This window comes from Cyrtonyx montezumae, unplaced genomic scaffold, assembly GCF_038088225.1.
Source record: "Cyrtonyx montezumae isolate F1298 unplaced genomic scaffold, pur_monq_1.0 scaffold_7, whole genome shotgun sequence".
Taxonomy (NCBI): domain Eukaryota; kingdom Metazoa; phylum Chordata; class Aves; order Galliformes; family Odontophoridae; genus Cyrtonyx; species Cyrtonyx montezumae.
The window spans coordinates 23,735,897-23,759,610 of NW_027072078.1; the positions used below are offsets into that span (position 1 = coordinate 23,735,897).

The following is a 23,714-nucleotide window of genomic DNA, read 5'->3' on the forward strand; positions in this document are numbered from 1 at the left end:
TCTGAATTTGAGTTTATTTTTCTTCTATAACGTGACTGAGGGTTTTAAAGCATTTAAGCATACAGCTTTACTTCTAAATAAAATACATAAATGACTCCCAAACAGCTGGTCTACTTAACACTACCATGTAAACATCTGTTCAAATTCATGCAAGCAGATAAGTACATCAACTAGCAAGTCTCTTTGGCTCAGACTGGTCTTTATCAAGTCTTCCCATCTTCGCAGAAACCACCAGGGTGTAGGCCAATGACAGTGTGAAGGAGGAGAAAAGGGAATTTATTTTATTTTTTTTGTATTTGTTTTTTTTGGAGAGCTGGTCCAAAATAGAGGATAGATGAGTGAATACACCAAAATCACAGCTCCCATGCTTTTTCTTTTCCATTACTGTTTCTTTAATGGAAATTTTCTTTCCTGTCTCTTCTTGGCTATTTCCAACTTCATCACTTATTTTAGTAGCTTATTACTTTTTGAAAGCACTAAGGATCCTGGGCTGGCATCTGCTGAACTAAATGGGATTCTTGACATTGACTTGAATGGAAACGGGATTAGGCCAGCTGTACGCCTCATTAGATACACAATTCTGTAGCACCCTCTAAAATTCTGCTGAACTTTCCCTTTCAAGCAAATAAAACAGGTAAACTCAAAGGCCATGAAATGTCATGATTACATTTAGACACTTAAACTGAAGTACCTGATGAATTAGCCATCTTCTTGCCAGGCATCTTAGAAAACTGCAGCCCCCAAGGGATTTCCCCTGGCCGTTATCACTTATTGCAAAGTCAAAGAGAGAAAGCTAAGGTTATTGTTTTGCCTGTGGAATCAAAATATGCTGAAAGAGCATGTTATTCCCCAGACTTTCAGGTTTATTGCATTTCTAATTCACACGTAAGGTCACCATATGTCAAGTGAGTATGTATTGTGTTACCATAGCTAGTGTCATCATTTTAACTCTAATGCTAAATAGTCCTAGACTGAAACAATACTTTCCTTGAAACAGCATGATTTAGCTCGCACAGCAGAAGACCTGTCTTCTGATTAAAGATGGAAAATGAAACGTTCTGGTTCCACATTCAGGTTTGTCAGATACTACAAAATCATAAAAGATAATCTCTGTGGACCTTTGTTTTTACAGTAGAAAGCCAAAGAACTAAAACCCCTTATTAGCCACAGGTAATACAGCAACAACTGATTTTCTCTATTGAGAAAGATTAATAGAAGAATCAGTATCGGTTTAAATTTCATTTGGCATTTAAAACTACCAAGATGATGTTTGAAAAGTTTTTTGTGACATCATATGAATATGTTACGATGACAACGTTCCCCTCTGCAAAATGCATGAACATGAATTTGACCATACAATTGTCATTTCTTGTCACTTGAGTAGTCTTACTGTTAAGCAGCCATAATTGTCCTTTGGGTGTTATCTTAAATACATTAAGAAGGAAATTGAATGCTTTCACCACATTATAGTTGGGACACTTTTTCAAAGCTAATTTCTAAGTCTGTGAATTATTCATAATACACTTCAAACAGCCTTTTCTGGATAAGGTAATTGACCTTGTCTGCATGAAGCACCTACTACCTTGCCTTGGGATAATTAAATCTATGATGTGGTCCATTATTTAAAGGTAATGTCTTCTCATTAGGTTAGGCAATATATTATCACTCAACTAGTCACCTAATTCTGCATTTAGAGCATTCAAGCTTTTATTGTTTTGTCATAGGTTTCACTCATAGCAATGTCTCACATTAAGTAGTGTGCTACAACAGTAGTTATTCACTAAATGGAAGAAGGACTTTGAGGACTAAAATTTCATGATCTACATCTCTATTTGCAATTTCTGTTGGCTGTCCTTTGTTTTTGCGGGTGAAAGCAATAGAACATACTCAACAATTTTTTGCTTCAGTCTTCCCTGGTAACTGCTTTTCCCTCATTAATGACACAGATTGTGAGATCAAGGGAACCCTTGGCAAGTTTATGGATGACACCAAGTCATGTAGTGCAGACAATGTATCTGAGGAATGGGATACCATACAGAGAGATCTAGACAGGCTGAGCAGTGGGTACAAGAGACTCGTGAGGTTCAACAAATCAACTAGGTCTTGCAACTGGGACAGGGCAACCTCCACTAAAAATTCAAGTTAATGATGAAAAGACTGACCTGTGGAAGGACTTGGAAGTACTGGTAAATGGCAAGTTGGACATGAGCCAGAATTGTGTCATCCCAGCCAAGAAAGCCAATCATATCCTGGACTGCATCAAAAGCAGCATGGCCTGGAGGTCATGTGATCTGCCCCTCTGCTCTGCACTGGTGAGACCTCATTTGCAGTATTTCATCCAGACGTGGAGTCCTCAGTACAGGAGAGACAGGGACCTCAAGAGGGAGGAGAGGAGGGCCACAAAATTGATTGAAGGGATGGAACACCTCCCTCACAAAGACAGGCTGAGAGAGCTGGGGCTGTTCAGCTAGGAGAAGAGAAGGTTTGGGGGAGCAGGGGAGACCTGAGAACAGCCTTTCAGTATCTAAAAGGGGGATGTAAGAAAGAAGGGGACAGACTCACAGCAGGTCTGTTGTGATAGGACAAGGGGGAAGTGGTTTCAAACTAAAAGAGGAAGATTTAAGTTGGATATATGGAAAAAGTTGTGGGTTTTTATTTTATTTTATTTTTTTAATAACAGTGGTGAGGCACTGGAACAGGCTTCGCAGAGATATGGTGGATGTCCCATCCCTGGAGACATTCAAGACCAGGCTGGACCTCAGCAACCTGACTGAGCTGTAGGTATCCTTGTTCATTTCATGGGAGTTTGACTAGGTGACCTTTAAAGGTCCCTTCCAACTCAAATGATTCTGCGATTCTAAGAAAAGTGTGTCCACTTAATAAAATCCAGTGCCAAAAATTTTGAATGCAAATAGCGCATCACGTGGCATTAGCAATACAAACTGATGCACTGGTCAGTGAAAACAGGTATATGATGTTGAAAAGGATGCTAAAGCACATGTTTAGACTCCCTCTAAATTAGCTCAGGTATTTCTACAGAGTTTTAATTTGCTGTATAGAAAAACCCATGAGTGGTCTGCCACTGAAGATACAATAAGCAATGCTGGATCTTGCACAGGGTAGTTATGTGCAATTTTGTATTTCTCTTTGAACCTATAACAAACTACTATGACTACATATTCCTTCAAAAGTTGTTACCCAGAGAGAATAATTAGAAGCAAATGATTGTTTTCACATATCTATGGAATACAATTTAACTCTCTCCTGCATTTAAAATACATTTAAATACTTCATCAGAATAAAGCAGCGTTAAATCTATTTTCGTGACTAATAAAGTCCGGGTAAATTCTTGTGTGGCATGATTTGAAGAAGTATCATTTTCTTGGCTCTAAGTGGTGGCCAGAAAAAGTGTTTTAAGTTATACTGAACCACTCCAGTAAACAGAAGTGCTCTATCTAAACTGTGCAGGATATACCTGTCTATTCTCATACAGGAACATGGTATTGGCTTTTTTAATCCATCACTGTTTAGTTTCTGACTGTCAATTTTCATTAACAAGCTCTGGATTGACATGTTCATTTCTCTATGTATCTGAATTTTAATGTTTCTGCAGTTTGTCATTTACTTTATACTAAAGTGGAAATTTATGAAAGATGCAATAACTAAGGAGTTAACTCACTATCTTACTGGCCTAACTCAGAATAATAAACCCAATGGAAATAAACCTGCATATTTTTTCTATCCTTTTAGTTGAATTATTCAATATTGTAGCTTCTCTCAAGCTGTCCATTAAAAGAAGCTATAATTATGTTAGCTATTCAGAGCTTTTTAATCTTATTATACAAACATAGTTCAGATTATGAATTGTTTATCTTGATTAGATGTTGAGAATTCACTTAAACTTATGAAGCATTATTTTAAAGCAGAAATGAATAAGGGCATCAGAAAGACTTCATGGTGGTAGAGTGAACAGTTACACTGAAGACCTCTGACTAAATTCCTATTTGCATGAATATCCAGGAACAACCTGTTCATGTATCAGGAACATTTTTGCAATCACAAAAATCCAAGAATTGTGGTCTAGGATAATATAAAAAGTAAAGGACTATGAAAATTATCAAAGCAAAATTGAAATGAAATTCTGGAAGGCTAGGAAAGAAATAGCTGCCATTTGTCATTTTCCATCAGCTAAAACAAACTGACCAAGGATAGTATTGTTCTAAGCAAGATTACCTGCAACTGGTCTGTCTGCTAAATCATATTTCATAATGGTTGACTGCTTTCAATTGTGTAACTATAGTTGTGTACCATACATTGATAGCTCTTGTCACTATAATATGATTATATTTACCCATTAGTTTCTGGTTTTGTGCCACAACCCAGCAACTACAATATTGCAATGGATCTAATGGCCTGTTTCACTTTGTTCATTTACCTATTAATTTCAGCAATGGAATACTTCATGGCACATAAATTTCATTCTTTGAAAACATGACAACCTGTAGTACAATATGGTCAGAGAGATTCTGGAGCTTTGTACAGAAGTAAAATGAATTGTCCATGGAAGCATTTTGGAAAGAACATACCTCCCTCTGGAGGCATTGGCTGTAGATAAGGTAATCACCTTCAGCAATAATACGATGTAATGATTCACTCAATAAAATTCTGCCTCTGCTAAGTAGGTACTTCTAATGTTCCACAGATTGACTGTTGGTCCTAGCTTGAATCACAGAAGCAGTAAACAAAATGGAACACAGAATCTCTCCATCTGAATCCTGAATATAACTGTGAGGGAAGTAAGCTAGAAAGAAGACAGCTTTAAAGATAGAGGTTCCAGGAGACAAGAGCCACAGCAAGCCCCTGAAAAATATCAGTGCCAAGACAACCATCCCAATACAGTGACAGTTGCTAAAACTGTAAAACAGGCCAACCTAACAGGCCAACCTAACTAGCTACCCAGAACCAGAGAAAAAGCCAAAGGGAGCTGAAACAGAACCTACTTTAAGGGATGGCGATTAGTCCTAGAATCCCACCCTCTGCTGTAATGTTAGCATTCATTTATGAACATTTCTCTATGGAGGCCAGCCCCTAAACTTTTCCTACAGTCAAAATAATCACATCAGAGCTTGAAATCACAGTAACAATCAAAAGTAAGCAAATGCTTAAGTACAGAAAGCCTTCGGTTCAACAGACAGAAGAGTAACCAAAACAATCTCATCTTCCAACTCCGACAGTGGATAATTCAAAAAGAAGTAAATTACAGTTAACCATCATTCTTCTTTCTCTCCTAACCTATCTACATGTATCTATACAAACATACAAACACATACTTTCACTCAGTATATAAATATAGCAATAGATAATTTTACAGGATTGTTCGGACCATTCAAAACAGCAGGTATTTAAAATAAACCTACAGTATAATCAATGTCTCTTTTTCTTCAGAGATTTCTTTCTGATCTCCCTTACTTTTTGAAAACTTTCCCCCGTAAGCTTATAATTCGTATGTAAGACATGCCTGTAAGTCTTGATTTAGGTTCAGTTACAGAAAACTGAGGAGGAGGACAGGCAGGAACCATCATAATCTTTTCTTTCCCATCAACAAGTGCTATCACCAATGTTTCGATAATACTCAATGACACAGCCAGGACAGTAACAACAAAAGAATAAAAAAGGGCTACCGACTGCAGACTAAGCTACGGGGAGCACTTTTCATGTGCTATTAGTGATAATGGACTGGAATCACTAGATGCTCAAAACCAGCTCTGTCATTTTAAACTTTTTAGGCAGACAAAAGACATCAGGAAAGGTTGACATGGAATTAAACATACTAGATAAAGGAACAGACAGGTCAAGAAGCAGATTGGAAACAATCTGAAAGAAATCTATCACAGTGACTGCTGCTAGCATGTGTACTAAGATCTATGAAAAACTGATGACTTAGTTAAGTTCAGAATATGTATTTGCTAATGTTCCTGTTCTTGTGTAGTGGAAGAGACAGACATTTGTATGTCTGGCACAATCAAAAAATAAGTGCATTTCATTTTAGCCCAAATTAGTATTTTGTGCTAGCACTAGGACCCTCAGAGACAGAAAGATCAATATAGTATGCTTTAACTCCATTGATTCTAATGGGCTGTAGATATGAATCTTAAGCTGGTTTTCTAGAGAAGCCATAGTTATGAAACCAACTTTTTCTCAATGCAATGCGCACATTCGCAGATCAGCTTATCTTTTCTCAAAATGTCTCTGAAAAAGAAAGACAGGCCTGTCCATATGGCACCCAAGTGTCAAATAAAGAAAGTATCCCTGGGGTTGCTCACACCTATCCCTTTAGAATCAACCACTGCAGCAAAGCAAAATATAAATTCAGCCTAGGAAACAAAGAGAAAGAAATCTGGAATCTTGACAGATACCTGAAACAATTCCAAGGGCTAAAATACAGAATCACAGGTTTCTTTCCTTACGCAGCAGAACACACTAAACACCCAATTACCACCCACACAAAACAAATGTACCATTCAGGGACCCGGTGCTTATTCAGCACAAGGAAAACAGCACAAGGAAAAAGCACAGGAAGGGTCTATGTTGGTCCTACACTTCAAGTGCAAGACTTCAGAGTTGTACATCTGGCAGGAACCATTCTTTTTACGGCTCTTTTCAATGCTTGGACAAACTTTGCCATTTGTTTTGAAGTGGTAATTTCAAATAGATATAATTGCTCAAACTGATTTCAGGAGAAGCCATCAGCAGAAGTCTCATGCCTCATTTTTCCTCTCTGTAAAACGAGGTAAGAAAACTACTTCTAGAGGAAGACTGCATATAGATTAATTGGTTGACCTTTATAAATGGTAATGTTAAAAAAAAAAAAAAGTTTTCTTCTGGGACTTTTGAATTCTCCTCAAGGCTCCTGATGTTGGCTTTGAGGCCTGGACAGCTCAGGAAGGAGCACACCCCTTGCCTAAATCAGTTCCCATTAAAGTCTGAGTCTTCCTCCTATCAAAGGGTCTTGGAACACATTCAAGCTCAAAAGATTTTTTGGTTTTGTTCTCCATCTTTCTAGCTCAGCAGACAAAAAAAATTACGCTAAGGAAAATTTTGAAAGAGCTGTTTTCTTTCAATTCACCACATCTTATAGCTATTTCTCAAGTCTGATCCACCCCCAACACACACATCAATCTGGCTTGGGGGGAGGTAAACAATTCTCGATTGCTTTTAGAAGCTTATTGGGAACACAATTTCTTTTGTTTAAGGTCTGGATATGTTTGTTCCTTGCATGCTTCCTTAACCTCAAAGATTTTTTTTTTAGGGCAAAGGGTTTTTTGTTGTTGCTGGTTTTGGTTTTTTTTTTTTTAGAAGAGAGAAACTGATACTTTGAAGGACTATTTTTGTGCTCCTCTTAACATCAGATGGTTCACAAAAGCAAAACACTGAACTAAATATACTCTTAAGGAAGGCTCTAGTTCTGTTGCTGTTAGAACACTAAACACAAAGTAATCTGAAAATACAGCATACAGCTGATCCTCATTGCTTCTCTTCTTCTATCTCTGCCTTCATAATTTAGGAAAAAGAAGCCACAAAAAACATAACATTTCCAATAGGCTATCTTCATACAGAAGAGCGGTAAAATTCCTGGACTTAACATTTACAGGCAATGGATCTGAGTAAAACCCAACTTAGACAAACGAAAAATTTGATTCTCTTTTTTTAGTATGCTAACATTTTCCTTCCTCCTAGTGACATTATGTAAGTAAATTATGCAACTATGGGCTCTATCTTTCATTAAGTGCCTTGCTTTGCACATACTTTTTTGCCCCAGATCTAGGAGTCAAGTGAACCCCAAACATCCACAAAACAGAGATTACAACACAAGACACTTCACTATTCTTAAAGACACCATGAATAGAAATGTAAATTATTTATTTACTCCTATGACATCAAGGCAGCTGTGAACACTTCCACTGTTATAATTCACATTTTCCATGCTCCAGAATGGGAAATGTCTCACACAAATACACACAGCTCAGGCCAAATTTGAAGGGAAAATGAGTTTAAGTAAGTCAGTAAGAATCTTTCAGTCAAATGGAGCTCAGGATGCTCAAAGTAGGACAGCTGAATGAAGCAGACAAATAGAAGTGTGATGATAACACACTCCCTGCTGTGGCTCTAATAAGGGAAAAGACATACTTTTCTGCACAGGCAGAGCAGTACTGTTTTCCGTTTTGAACAGCAGAGACGTTGCTGTCATAGCTAATGAGCTGTTATTATAACAAACAATAGATTAGCTGTTTTTCTTATTACCAGTATTTATTTTTTGTTAACAATATGCGGAGTCTTGCAAATTAAAAAAAAACACTGCTCTTTTTTTTTTTTTTTTCTTTCACTGCTCATGATTAGGGAATGCTGCCTGGAATAATCTGTAAAAATTGAGTATTTATTTCTTCAAATTTTGTGTGCAAAAAATATACATGACTATGTCCATCAGATCCGAGGTATCATTAGAATACCTTTGGTTCTGGTATACTTGTGTATCTCATAAAATGATCAATTTCTAAAACCTTATTTTTATTGTAGAGTTCCCTGAACTTGCAGTTTCCTCATTACTGAGCTGTAAGTATCATCCTATTTCACAGGCTGAGCAAAAGATACATTCAACTTTATTCCAAATCAAAGGATATTTGGGAACAGAAGTCCCATCCTACTGGAGTACAGAGTTTAAACAAATATGTCTTAACAGCATCAGTTCACAACACTAATTTCCTTACAGCACTGCCTATAGCAGCTCACACAATGAGTTCCAGATTACAAGCTCAAAGTATGCTGTCAAGGTTTACACTTCATTTAACTGCCCTATATAACTTCATTAATATCCCTGTTACAAGCTTCATGTGTATTGGAAGAGGTACTTTCCATGTCAGTAAAGCACAGCAGCTCTATTCAATTTGGATTGGCAAAGTTTTTTGCCAGCTAAAGAGTAAAAGGTCTCTCATAAACAAATTGAAACATAGCATAACTTCAGAATTGTTCCTTAAATGAGGGAAGAGAGAGATTTGCAACAGAAATAGTCAGTGGCTGCAGAAGTATAGCAGAAGTCTGAAGCACATGTTCCACATAATTAAATAGTATTTACTCATACAAGCTTCTTCACCTTTCTATCAGTTATCACCTCAAGAAACATTTTTTTAAATTCACTGGATATATTATGTCTATAAACAAACACAGATAATGGTGAAGAGACTTGTGCCCTTCTGGTGTCATTACAGAAGCACATCAGGCAGCATTAAGCTGTCCTCTCATGCAGCTAGGTTCAAGAAGAGAAGTGCATTTTCCTTTCACTGAGTCAGAAGTGTACCCCTGCAGCAAAGATTTCTTCCCATGCCTTTCTCATTGCTTGGCCTCTTTGCTGCATTGCAGTCTCAGAGAAGACCAATGGGACTAGAGCAGAAGTAATCCAAGCAGCTGGTATTATTTCCTTGGCAGATATAGTAATATTTGTATATTGTCACTCAGGAGGGACTGTGCATGGGGAGGGAGGTAGAAGGTCAGAAACTGGGATAATGATATTTCATTACTCACAGGTGCATGAATACTAAATGTCAAGTTACCTTGCCTATGCAGTAGATTTTTGATTCTTGTTAGACTACCTGCATACTACTTACAATATAGCACCTTTCAAAATGGCATCTAAATCATTTTCCATAAGAAAGAGGGCTGACAAACACCCATGTTAAATTACTGTGGCAAACTTTGTTCCAAGTCTCCAAATACATCAGTTTATCTGAGCCACCAGACTCAGGAGGGGGAGATAAAGTATGGTGGTGAAAACAAAGATGGCAAGTCAATTACTCTCAAGAAGAGGATCCTAATTAGACAGGAATAACTACATCACACAATCTAGACGCGCCACGTATCCAACACTCTCTTTAATATGAACCACTTCTTGAGGGCAGGCTGTCCTGTTACATACAATGACAAATCATCTCCCAGTAATGCAATAACAACGCAAAGTGCCTCAAATGATAGAATGGCATATTTCAAAGTCACAAAGTAATAGTGAGCAAAAACCCAGAAGCAAATTACCGCTTGCTATGGGCTAAGGAAGTACTACTGATTTGTGTCAATAAGAATCAAGACTAAACTTCAGTCTAAACTCAGAAAACTTAGGACACACTTCTTGTGTCCGTATTTTCCTCCAGTAAGAGAGGTACAAAACACAAATGCAGTAGGACAGAGTTAAGGAAGGACAGCTATGCCTGTCAAAAAGGGGTCACAGAGCTGGAGATCACATAAGGTACACCTCAGTGCTGAGCCAGGGAAGAAGTTCAGGGAAGAGATGTGTATTTTAGGATGGGCATTTGAATTCCAAGCTTGAAGCAACACTGTGTGAGAAATATACTGGAAAGACACACACACACACTCAAAAAAAAAAAAAAAAAAAAGACAAAGGCAAAAGAAAAAAAAAGACATTCCTATTTCTTTGATTTTGCTCTAGGACTGATCTTTTCTCAGTCTCTGCCTACACAAATGTGGTGTGAATTTGACAGACTGTCAGCCATGTATATGTATTGTAAACCAAGCTATCCTGCCACTGATACAGCTATCACTGTGTTAAATCTTTGAAATGGTGAATGTGAAGTAGCTTTGCAAAATGTTAAGCCTTTGAGCGCATCCCTCAGAATGTACTGCTTCTAGAAACCTGAGCAAATTCAGTCATAGGTGAGGGTTAATGTTGGTTAGTTAATGAACTGTTTTCATACCTTCAAATATCTTATCTGCTAACAGTGTAATTAAATGTGCACACACAGACCTATTCTTGTCCATGTACACTTGCCCAAAGTTATTACCTGAGATGCTCCTCAATGGAAAGGAAATCAGGGCCCCATGACCTAAATCTCTCTTCAAATTCCAAGCATACAGACAGAACATACAGAAGTACCCAAGCTTCCTGCCCACACCCCTCCTTCAACTAGCTCATCCTGGTCCTCAGCAGACAGTATGTGCTTCAAAGGATGAGGCGGTTGTAATATCCCCAGTCTCCTGTTAAGTGTTGATAACTTTCCTAATTAATGCCAACTGTCATACTAGCTCTTGTTATGTGGGTGTCTCTCCAGCAGGCATGGAGAAGTCACAAGAGAACTGCAATTACTGGTCATAAATTGAGAGTCTCATTTGCGAGCATCGTGAAAGCCAGTTTTGATGAACAGACATCTATTCTGACATTCAAAAACCTCCTGAAAACCTAGCTGATAGCAGAGATGTACAAAAACACAGTTCAGAGGAATTTAATTTTAGTTTTCAAAGACATGTTTGCAGCTAAGCCGTAGTATGACAGTGAGAACTGATAAGGCTGTTTCAGACAGCAGGAGGTGGAGATGAGTAAATTCCTTTGCCAACTGCCAGATTGCGTGTCTGACACATTGCAGATGTAAATCCAAGTAACTCAATGGGGAGACTACGCTGAATTACACCCGCTGAGGAGGTGCCTGTGCCTTCAAGGCAAGAGGTAGTAAAAAGAACAGAAAGACAAATTCCCTGATATAAACTGGAACAATCTTACGCAAGCCAGAAACCTCCCTTGGTTTCTCTCTAAGGCTGCCCAAACTACTTGTCCCTCTGCCTAGGCACATTAATTCTTTCCTTCCCCCCCCCCCCCCCCCCCCCCCCCACCATGTCAAAGCTATGAAAGCCAAAGTTACTACGTAACAGCATTAATCTTTGTTGCAGAGTGAAGTCAAGGAAGAAAAGGCAAAGAGAAATCTCTTTATTGCTTCTCTGTGAAGCATGATAGTGTTTAGATCCTGAAGGCAAGGATTTGGGGTTTTGTTGCTACCAGCTGAGATATCCTAATCATATATTCTATCTCCTAGGAGAAAAAAAAAAAAAGAAATAAGAACAAAATTCCACAGTAGATGAAGCACAGAAATGAATTAGATCCCTTGAAGATAGGGAAACTTCTATACAACTGTCAAGATCAGATATACCCCTAGAAGATGTCCTTCCATCAAACACACGCTGCTGGGCTTGGTCCAGAACTATTAATGAATGGTGATATTCAGCAGGATGGATTAGGTGACATAATGTTCCCTGCTGGCTTAAGAATGCAACATTCTCATCATCACATGCAGTTATGTACTGACTTTTGAACAAATATATAAATGTGGTTCATTAACCATAATTACAATACTCTTGCAACACAAAATGCTTCAGGCATCCAGAAACGTGGGCCAAATCAAGAAGCAAACCCCAGGAGTTCTGATTTCTGTACTAATCAGTTTTAGTGATCAAACTCACTACAATTACTCTTGGGCATAAACAAATGGCAATCTTCTGCAGTGAGCCCAGCAAAATGCCCTGAATACACATAGAGCTCACCTTGAAGCTTAGAGATGGAAATTCTTTAAATCTTAAGACTCTTTAAGATATTTACCACTAGGCTCTAGGTTCTTCTGTAATACAGCAATAGTTCGCCTCAAAATGAATATCAATTAACAAAAATATAAGAGGCTTTGGGGAAATATGTTCCTTTATACTCTCTATACTATTTAAAAACATGTAACACTAAGCTAAGAACAAGTGTGTTGCCCAAACCTCATCATTTCAGGAACTCAGACAATTTATTTTAAAGCATGTTCCAAGTGTAGTCAAACTTACAGCCTCAGGCTACAGAGAAAGTTCACGATGAAAAATTGAAGGCGTAATTAAAAAGCATACGAAAAGAAGAAAAGAGAGAAAGGGGGAAAATGATAGTCTGCCACATGCAGAGCTCACGACTGTAATTTTCCTGATTTATCATGTATTAAAGAGTTATGAGTCTTGCATGGTCAACTGTCAGAAGCCCAGTGGCACTGCAGCAGCTGCAAGGGAGCAAGCCAGTCTGCAAGACATCACCCCAACACCCTCTCCCTTGAGGTACTGGTGACACACCTTTACTCCTGGACAACTGCCTATCACATATTGTCTTAGCAAGTCTCCTAAGTGCTTTACAGAGGTCCCACACGCAGGATGTACTACAGCATGCACTCATGTTGTTTCTTTCCACGTGCACATGAAAAAATATCTGACAGAAAGGAGGAAAATTAAATATATGCGGACCTGCTGTAACATTGTGATCTTCACTCTCAAAAAAAAGTAATTCAGAAATAATCTCTGTGGTGATTGTATCTCGGTAATATGTCAAGGGTGGTATGGAATAGCAGCAGCCAGTGACACCGAAAGTATAGGTAAAAGATTCTTCCTCGTTTTTATGAGTAGCTACGTCTGTGCTTTGTTTCCCCTTTCTTCTCTACCCTGGGTGGCGATGCTAAAATTTCACTCTTCAAAAAATGATCAGCAATACAAACAGCTCTCAGCTGGTAATTAATGATGGTAACAAGACATAACTCATTGCTTTTGAAAATAAACTATTTGCAAGGCATCAGATTACTGGATCCATAAATATTGAGTGTTATAGTAACTTTGCTGAAAACAGTTGAGTTTTTGCTACATCTCATTAGGCAACGTACTTTTAACACAATAGGAACTCCCATTACAAGATCCCCCTAAGGCTTTCCATGGGATTTCTCCTAACCTAATAATAAAGTCAGGGGTTCCTAAACCACCAGGACCATACCAACGTTAGAAATAACTGATCAAACACTAGATGCATCCAGAAGCCTGCCTTTAAGGGCATTTCTTTTTTCTGGATTACCAAATGTAAACACATGAGCTCATCAAAAGGCCACATGGAAGGCAGCCACCCTGAGTAGCCACTGGTGATTTGCTATCATAAAGACACACAAACTGATCAGACCCTCTCTGCTTTCTGGTTGCTACCACATTAAATCAGGGCAAAAAATTGGTTCCTTGTACCAAGAGATAAAAAATATTTTTGCCCCAGAAACTGTTCTACCAAGCACTTAAAACATCACATTCAGGACTGTTGGACTGGTACAACCTCCCTGACTGGAAATATCCTAAGTTTGGAGTCTTACACCTTCTCTTTTAATATAGTTAAAAACTGTAAATGAAAAAACAAAACAAAACAAAAAAAAACACACAAAAAAACACCATCTATCATTTACATCAGCTAAACACAGCATAAGTGCTTTTCCAAGTGCTGTTTTCCATTGCAGAACCTTTCAGACCATTTGTACTCAAGGACTACACACTGGGAAACTCCCCTGCAGAGCTCTGTCCATCTGATGTCAGAGGACAGCCAGCACACAGCAGGACCCAAGAAAGTCAAAGGCTTTTCACTTTAGCCTGCATTGCTACTATCCAGGCAGTTTTCTTTCTCCTTAGTTGCAAGTGCAGCCTGCACCCTGCTGTATAATCAATAGCAGTTAACAAGGAAAGACTTGGGCTCATGACACTTACTCGGGGTGTTGAGGAGACGTGACTTTTTGCAGTGGTAGGCTGCCTCCTGCTCACAGTACTCCGCACTGTTTATCACAGCTTCCAGCTGATCTGCACTGCTGTTGTAGTTAAAGGACATGGTGTAGGGCTTCTCAGGACCAGCTCCTTGAACTCTGGTTAGCTCTGTGTTGTTGTGTTCCACCACAGTCCAGATATTGTCTTCTGTTAAATGAAAAAGGGATTTAATGGGAAGTTAACAGCCAAAAACTTGCAACAAGCAGGGCACAAAATCCAACCCAAGTCTAACACTTAACTATGTTACAGAGAAGGTCAGTTCTGAAATGGCCACTATGGGATGAAGATTTGCAGGTCAAGAAGAAGCTCGAGCTTTTTCTCCCTAAACCAGCTCAAGCAAATGCTACAGCTTGCTGTGCTAGAGAGAGACTGGAAGCCTCCCAGGAAACATGGGAATGCTTCAGTGTCTTCTGTTGCTAGCATCTGGAGAAAATCAGATGCATTTCAACTGACTTTGGTCCTGGGAGAAAAGACTCAGCAACACATCTTGGGATGGTAGTATTCATCTTTTGCAAACATAACCTGACCTGAGAGAACAGCCCATTGTTATAACAAACAGTAACTGCAGCTGATGAACTCACACAAAATCACCACAAAGAGAATTACTGACAAAAACTGCAACTGTGGACTTGTTCCTATTGCCGAGTTACAAGGCAGAGAATGCATTTTACTCAACTCACATTTTTCTGCATGAAAGCTGAGTGATGCAGAACAACGTATGACTCAGCAACTGTAAAGAACTGTAAACTTTGATGCTTGCCCATGCTAGGGACCACAACTTCACTTCTTTCATTGCATTTACTGACAAAGCAGTATATTTCTCGGGTTGTGCAACGCAGAATCTAGGTTTATTCACAATTCACACTGAAACAACACTGCTCACTACCAGCATTGAAGTTGGTGTGATAAGAACATTGCAATTAGAAGCAATTAGCTTAGTAGGGAGGCTATTTCCCAGCGGGTTCTGGTGAGATAGCAAGGGGCGAGACAACAAGGGCAGCCTGAATGGCCGGTCTGCTGAGCCTGACCCAGAGTAAAAGGCAAATTCTTTAACAAGGATTCTCAGGGATGAGTCTTACATATGCTCCACGATGTTACAAAAAGATACATACAGTAAATTCCATCTTTACTGAAGACCGTGTTTATCCAGGGAATGCACAAGGCAAGAATAAAAGGAAGCAAATTTGATCTTAAAAACCGTGCATTGAACTATTCAGATAATTTTAATGCCAGAATAACTGGGCTGGATTCTTGCCTAGCACTAGCTTTACAATGAGCCTAGCAACTTTGTGGCCACCATTACATGTTACAGCTGATCTATTTTTTCTTAAGCTACAGCCATCCCGCAGATGACTTTCATAGAACTCTAACACATGTATAGAAACCCTAAATTGACAATCTTTTGGCATCTGGTCCAACTTAGGGAGAAATTTTTCTCTGAGTAATTTACAACACGATCTTGAACTTTGGAGACTGTAAGGATTCTACTCAGTTTATACTCAGCAAACTAGAGATCTACTCACAGCATTCTCATCATTTCTGTGATAATGGATGGAAGCAGTTTGCTCATAGATCTATAATTACGTATTACTGAGTTATGGATGCTGATTATAGACCTTTGAGCTGGAAGTCAATGAAGCACTGATGCAATATGTAATCACAGTAACACAGAACTGTAAAATTGTAATACATAAAAGTTAGACTAAAACCACAAGAAACATTATAAATTTACTGTTTCTAATTCTTGTCTCAGTGCTTGTAACCACAGTCAGTGTGGTAGCACAATATAAAACTACACAGTTCTGCACAATAGATTGCTTCCAATACAATGTAAGTCAACAACTTCATAAAACATCTTACACATTTGAAAAAAGTGATTCTCATCAGCCAAGGTCTTTGTTTATTTTTCTTTAGTTCTCTTAAGGACTGATACGAACAGAGTGGATTTTTCCTAAGTAATTGAGGGTGAACAAGTATTACTCTCACTGAAGCTGCTAAAGTCTAACCCTTCCTTCACTGAAAAACATACGTTAGCATTGAAAAACAACAAATGTTAAGTTGCCAATACTATAAGTCAGATGTTAAGTGAGATGTAAAACAAGAGAATGGAATGAGCTCTGTGCTAGAAATTCCAGATGGGCAGTCATAAACTCTCCTATTGAATATCATTAACACACATTTGAGAAACTATGTAGGTTGCTGTGAAAGTAATGTCCCCTATCTATTTCCGTGGAAACTACAACAGCTTCAGAAAGTAAAATAACATCATTTGACAGATCCAATTCTCAGCTACAAAACTCTGTTTTTCAACAGTCATTACCATTAGCTATGCATCTTCCCCAGCAATGGACAAGAGCCTGTATGTCATACTTGTAAAACCTGCACCAGTAGAGGTGACCTACTGTTTCACAGATGCTGTTATGTATGACGGCATCATCACTAGGAAAATGTTGCCCATGCAGTCCATCTTACATTGGCACGAACAGATAAAAGACAGAAGGCACCAAATTTAGATCATATAGTGCATGTGGTAGATATCCAGCCAAGACTGGTAATGTGCTCCATGGTCTTTAAACTGGTACGGGACCTGACATTGTGCTGCAAAAGAAATGCCGTCTTCTTCTCTGACGCAACTCTATAAGTTGGAGCCTTCAGCTCACATCCCAGTGTAGCAGTCAGAGTTGATGGTTTTTCCAGATTCCAGGAAATCCAGAAGGATTATCCCTTTCCCACCCTGAAAGGCACTGCACATCACTTTATCCACTGAGGACTGTTTCTTGAATTTTTTCTTCGATGGGAAATTCACATGCACGAGTCCACGTACTGCCTTTTGACTCCAGCTCACAGCAGTGACACGTCTTCTCACAAGTAATAATGCAATCCAGAAAACTGTCACCTTCATTCTCATATTGGCTCTATATGTTTTGACAAACTTGTATACTGTGTTCTTTTCTATTCCTGTGTGAGCATTTGTGGGACTTACCTGGTACAAACTTTGTGATATTCAAATGTTGACACTATTGTTTCTGGCACACTGCAGTCGATACTCATTACGCAGTTCCCTAGTCATAATCCATTGATTTGTGCGGATGAGGTCATCAAGGTGCTTTCATTTCACTGTGTGACAGCTGTGGATGGTTGTCTGGAACATGGCTTGTCTTTCATGTTAATGTCATGTTACTGTCGCCACTATGGAAATGCACCACCCACTGGTTCACTGTACTCACATCCACTGTTTGGTCTCCATAAACATTCAGCAAACTTCAATGAATGTCAATAGGTGCCATTTTTTCCATATGGAGTAATTCAATGACAAACCTTTCCTTCATACATCCTTCCATGTCATATGTCATTTTGATAGACTGCCTCTCTGTGGCCATCCGTCACATGTCAACAGCATGCAAAGGAATGCTGGTGGGAAGGTTCAGCCTCCACTGCCCTAACACCAATATTCACCTCTGACTTTGTCAGCCAACATAATAAAATAGGAGGCATTGCTGTAGGAATAGTCCTCATATAATAAAATCAATGCTCATAATACTGACTATACTTCTGCTTAGGAAATACAGCCTTTAATACCCCTTTAATTAATTAGCCTTTAATACTAGAGTTGCAGAGTGATTAGCACTTCTATGCTTTCCAGGCTTTGTATTTGTAAACCGGGAAAGGTGCTGTGTGGGCATTTAAAAACCCCCCAAAAATAACCAACCAACCAAATAAAACCCTAAAAAATTATCACAACATGAAACAGTCTTCCTAAAGAGCACTGGAAATGTTATCAATTGACATGCTTGAAACGAGGTCAGATAAAGCATCAGCAAAGATACTGTCAGGGACAACCACGTATTGACAAACACACTGAACAAACACGGACTAGTCTCTCTTTTGTCTTTCTCCGTGATCGTTCATTAATTTTCATTGGTCTTATTATCATCATGGATGCATTCATCTGTGCCTCTGAGATTTGAACTTTGACATTCAAGGTGTGCTTTACTCCACAGTATTTTGAGGAAATGAGAAATTAACTGCAGATTTTCCATCCTCCATTTTGCAGGGAAAAAGGAGAAACAAATTGAATTTTTGTCTGTACTGAATGTAATTGTGATTTAGCAAGTAAATCAGAACAGAGAAGAAGCAAAAGGAGTAGCAGAAAGGAAAAAATATCACCGTTACATTTCAGATGTTTTCTAATCTACATGTTCCTGATATATTATGCTTATTAGTTTTATAGGTCAGGTCTGTGTTTTGCTTCCAGATTCCTTCTATACTCCATCTTTGAGGTAATGGTAACAAATAGCAAATCTAAAAAAATACAAATGTTTGGCTCACTGATCTAATTAAAGGGGAGTCACTACCAAGCACACGTGTGGGATGACAAAAGCTACCAACTTTTACAAGTTTTGTTTCTGCTTGCTGTACAAAGAAACACATCTACTACCTCAACACCTTCTGTCTTTTTCTTTCCTCCTCTTTTCAACCCCTCAAAGTCAATGAAAAAGGCTTTAAAAAACTAGGAGTCTGAAAGGAAGCCTTCATCCTGGAAAGATGGCCTAACACCATAGATGCTTGATAAAAGAACTGATGACATGATGACACTTTCTCCCAGTTCCCAGGGAAAGACAAGTACTTCCATCTTTCAAAGGGGAGATGCGAAATGCAGAAACTAGTTACCACAAACAGCCACACAGCCTGCTAAAAGAATAAGGAATTGCACTCACATCACAGAAAAAAAAGACAATTTCTTCTCATGAAAGGCCATGCTACAAATGAGCCTGAAAATGCCTTAAACCTTACTTTGAGATTGAGCAGGGGAGCAAGCACTGCTCCCCACTACATCTCAGCTAACTGAGGGAAAAACAGCTGAACTGGAGCACAACAAATTCTCAAACCATTTCAAGACAATACAAGAGCAAGACCACGTCCATATACTTCTGCAGGTTACAAGGCAACCTTTCTCCTGAAGACTCTCACCATTCAGGTTAAGTCCCATTCTGTATTCAAGTATCATTTTTTTCAACCTGAAATGCAGTGGCTCACGAAAAAAAGATCATTCTATTTTCTCAATTTCGTATCTGCTAGTTTAGCTAAGACTGCTCCCAGAATAGAGCAGCCTGCCTCATAATGAGGGCAATGAATTCTCCTCCTACAGCTCGGTCAGCATGTACTCTGAAACTTACTGACAATGATCTGTAAGTTTGCATTTCAGGCATGCTTCAAGACCTATGCAAGTAGTGTAGCTGCAGTCTGGACATGCACACACATCATTCCAGTTAGAAAGAAGTGTAGCAGCTGTCTGCAGCTTAACTTCATGATTTGCATATACCTTTGCAGAGACACACCTCTGCAAAGATTACACCTGTGTTATTTCATTCTGTGTTTATGCATTTGTTTTTAAAATCTTTACTATTTTTGTGGGGTTGCTTTCATTATATTTTGAGGAAGCGATATAGACACAAGCCAAACTAAGTGTTGCTAGCTTCTTCTAGCCATTTCAATGTTTGGAAACTGCTAACCTAGACAGATAAGGCTCTCTTTTCTTTAATTCAACAATGAGACTATCATTATCTTTTTCTATCTGTCCACGTTATATGCTTTTTTTCCTGTTTACTCAACTTAATGAGCTCTCCCTGCACTTGTGAATGTGCAATGAGGATGAGAAAGTTGTTCTCCAAGCAAAGGTCACTGTTTATTTTTACTTTCTGTTATTCCACCTTATTATTTTACTACTTTCTCCGCTTGGTAAAATTCTGAACCACACACAAGCTGAAAGTCATTCAAAATCCAACAGCCACAGCTTCTACTGTACAACCTGGAATAGCTAGATACAGCCTTGTAAAGCAGATTTTCTAAATGCTTGTTGAATTGTTCCATAATTCAAAGGCGACAAAGTATTAATTTCAGGATAATGCAACAGCTTTATGACTTTGCAGTTTTATTTAATGGTCCAATTTACAAGGATATTATGCTGCCTGTATTTGGTCCTAGGAGATGTTTTTACAGCATGGGACTGCAATGCATTCAGCACAATTTAGACCCTCTGCTTAGACTCACCCTTAGTTCTATCATCTTTCTGGAAGCCTCCAACTTGGTTTTGATAGCACACAAATTAAATTGTGGGAAATTAGAACAGCTGGAAAACTGGCTTTCAATGAGTTCTGTATTGTCTAATTCTCATTTTTATTCTTCAACTTGAAATATCTCTGTGGAACACGTTTCACCCATACAAACTGCATCACTCCTTTGTGATTTAGGGGGTTTGTCACCAAACAAGATTGTTCAGACTGATTAAATTGCCAACAAGCCAAACATCCGGTAAATGTTACATGAGAGAGAGAGAAATTGCTTTGAGAGCTCATACGATGCATTTGTTTTGTGGTGCTCTACACTGAATACCAAATACTGTTCTGAAAGCTGTACCTATAATTACAGGAGTAACTACACAAAAGACAGACTCTGCCCCTTTAACACTGTATTGTTTAAAGCTGCAGTGGCAGTTTAACCCAGCCACTCTAATATACCCCTGGAGAACATGAAAAGACAATTTCTTAAAGCAAAAAGCTTTAATTCACTAACTCCAAGGTGCTTTCTGAGACTGCTAGGAAACCCACTCAACATTTCTGTTTCTTTTCCTCTCTCCTATTTTCTTTTCTGTTGGCTGACCCAGCAATATGTGCTTTTGCACGTTGTTTCATGCTCTTCAGCCTCCTCCTGGTTTATGATTCAGCGGCTTCCAGCCAGTGCACAAGCACCACATTTCCATGGAAACTATTCTGAGGTGGTTCCCAGCCCCCAGCCCTCAGTGCAGTCTGTTCTCTGATGCTGCTGTCAAAGACTATACCTGCAGGTGTGTGTGTTCCCCAGGGATGTCCAAACCTGGGAGGGTCCCCATAAAGCCCTCCCAGCTCTCAGTTGCTGGCATCAAGAAGGCACAGGGGTTGCAGTGAAATGCCAAGCTCCACAAACACACCACCCCAGCCCTGGCATGGAGCGAAGAGGTGGGCGCCTAACTCCCCAGGCAGGAAGTTTGCTCACTCTGAGCTTAAGGTTCAAAGTGAATCTGTCAGCAGAACAACCATGACAGGTGGCTCTGATAGATGAGAGTGGGACAACTCATCTGAGACCCCCTGCACCCTCATTCTCCCATTATGCTGAAGCCCAGAGAGATGCTAAACCATCACCCTGCCAGCCCTCATCCATATTTCCTGTAATACAGGGTATCTACAAGCAGTGAGAAACAGAGGGAGCCACTTAAATAATTCCTAGTGCAAAACAAATACTTATCTCCTGCACTCATGCTCACTGAAATGGTGACAATTCAGTCCTCTCTGATTTAAGCTGTTTCATGACAGATTACTTCTGAGAGCCTCAGCATAGAATCTTAGAATCATTAAGGTTGGAAAAACCTCTAAGAGCATATAGTCCAACTACCAACTCACCACCACCATACTCACTAAATACATGCCCCTCAGTGCCTCATATCTCCATGGTTCTTGAACACCACTAGCGACAGTGACTCTGCCACCTCTCTGGGCAGTCTGTGCCAGTGCCTCACGATCTTCCTGAGAGGAAATTTTTCCTAATATCTAACCTGAACTTCCCCTGGAACATGACTCTTCCAGTGTTTCAGATGCCCTATGAGATTCAGGCACCTTCATGAATCTAGCACACAAGAAGCAGAGCCCACGGGTGACCTGCTGTCCTTCTGTAGCAACACCAGGAGGCTGGATAGTACGTCTGTACGTTTCCAACACAGCACATAGCAGCTGTGCCCGAGGAAAATGGATCCTAGCCTTGTGAGACAGCCAGAGTGACTTTCAGAGAGCCACAGCTTACCTATAGCTTCTGTGAATGTGGGAGGAGATCAATTAAGTTGCAGTAACCCTAGGATAAGGTTAGAGGAAAACATCTGTTACATTCATCTGTAATAAAATTTCCTTGGTGGTCTCCTGCATGTGTGAGAGTGAAGAAAGCCTGTGGGACATAATGTAAATCATCAGAAATACAGCAATTTCACAGCACAGAGCTTGCTGAAAACAGCAAGGCAGCTGGTGACAGCACAATGCTTATGACGTAATATAAACATTGAATGTTTTTCATTTTATAATGTTCTGGAATACTTATGAAAACTCAGAACAGAAGTGTGTAAGTTGTCAGAAATGCTCTGTCAAAAAACCTGCAGTGTTTGAGGGGATAAACTGTAAATTTTTAAGGACTGTCTTCTATCTAAGCTGTAGTAAATAATTTTTTGAAGGATTTTTGTTCAGTTTTCTCCAGTGATAAAGTAAATCACAATTGTAGACAATAAGCTGTAAGGTACACTCATACACAGACAAACAAATAAAACAGCCAATAAAAAAAAAAAAAAAAAAGCATATTCCAAAGACTTCACGAAGACAAAATCTGTATCTGGCTCATTTTGATAACCAAAGGGACTTCACCATTGAAGTTCTTGTCTCACAGTTACATAGTTGCAGGTAATAAAACCAGAGTTAAGAGCATGACATCCTTCTCCTCTCTGTTACTGCTTCAGCCTAACTGATGCTAGCCCTACTTTCAGCTGACAGGGTGACTTCTGTATCAGTGTAACTGTTGTATAAATTAGGAAGAGACAATAATTTCTTATGGAAAAAGAGAGAACTTATATAAGATGGTGAACTGGATTTCTGTGTGGAAATAAAAGATGAACACCAGAGAAAGAAACACTACCAGTCACACAATTATGTTGGATGTATCAGAGATTGATGTCTGCCAGGACATCAATGGAGGCAGAGAATACTGAGACACATGAAGTATTTAGATACTTCACTATGAGCATAACTTGTATCCTCCTGAATTCAGCCCTGTCTGTTTATATACCATGGAATATGTACTATGTAGAAGAATAAAATCTTTGTTATTGTCAACTAAATGAAAAGAGAATAAAAGGCTAGAGGCAATTTTCTAAAGTACTGCAAGAATAACTTTGGCAATCTCCTTCACATATTTTTAGAATTCCTTACTAGATCTAAGATATAAACACATTTTGTATATAACTTTCTGAGACAGACAATAAAGCCTTACTTGTCTTGCATCAAGAAAATAAGCAATAATTGCATTTTCAGAGGAGAATCTAAAACCAGAAAAGATTTTTTCATTAAGGATTTGGGTTTGTTTTTTTTTCATTATGACAGTTTCAAAAAAAAATCTTTGACCAGCAGCAAAGGCTGGGATACGGACTCATCTCTCTCCACTTTGCACCTCTGGAGGAAAAAAGAGAAAGTCATTTGAGAACTGCACAAATATCTAGACAAGATAAAATTAAGCAT

The 23,714-nt window shown here is 39.0% G+C and overlaps 1 protein-coding gene across 1 annotated transcript in view; it reads right to left on the reverse strand.

Annotated features, from left to right (window-relative positions):
• CNTNAP5 (contactin associated protein family member 5) overlaps nt 1-23,714 on the reverse strand; it is a 196,581-nt gene that overhangs the window by 58,364 nt on the left and 114,503 nt on the right. Inside the window, exon 14 of the mRNA XM_065751312.1 lies at nt 14,356-14,556. Within this exon, the coding sequence (XP_065607384.1) occupies nt 14,356-14,556 (201 nt within the window). The remainder of the gene's footprint in view (nt 1-14,355; nt 14,557-23,714) is intronic.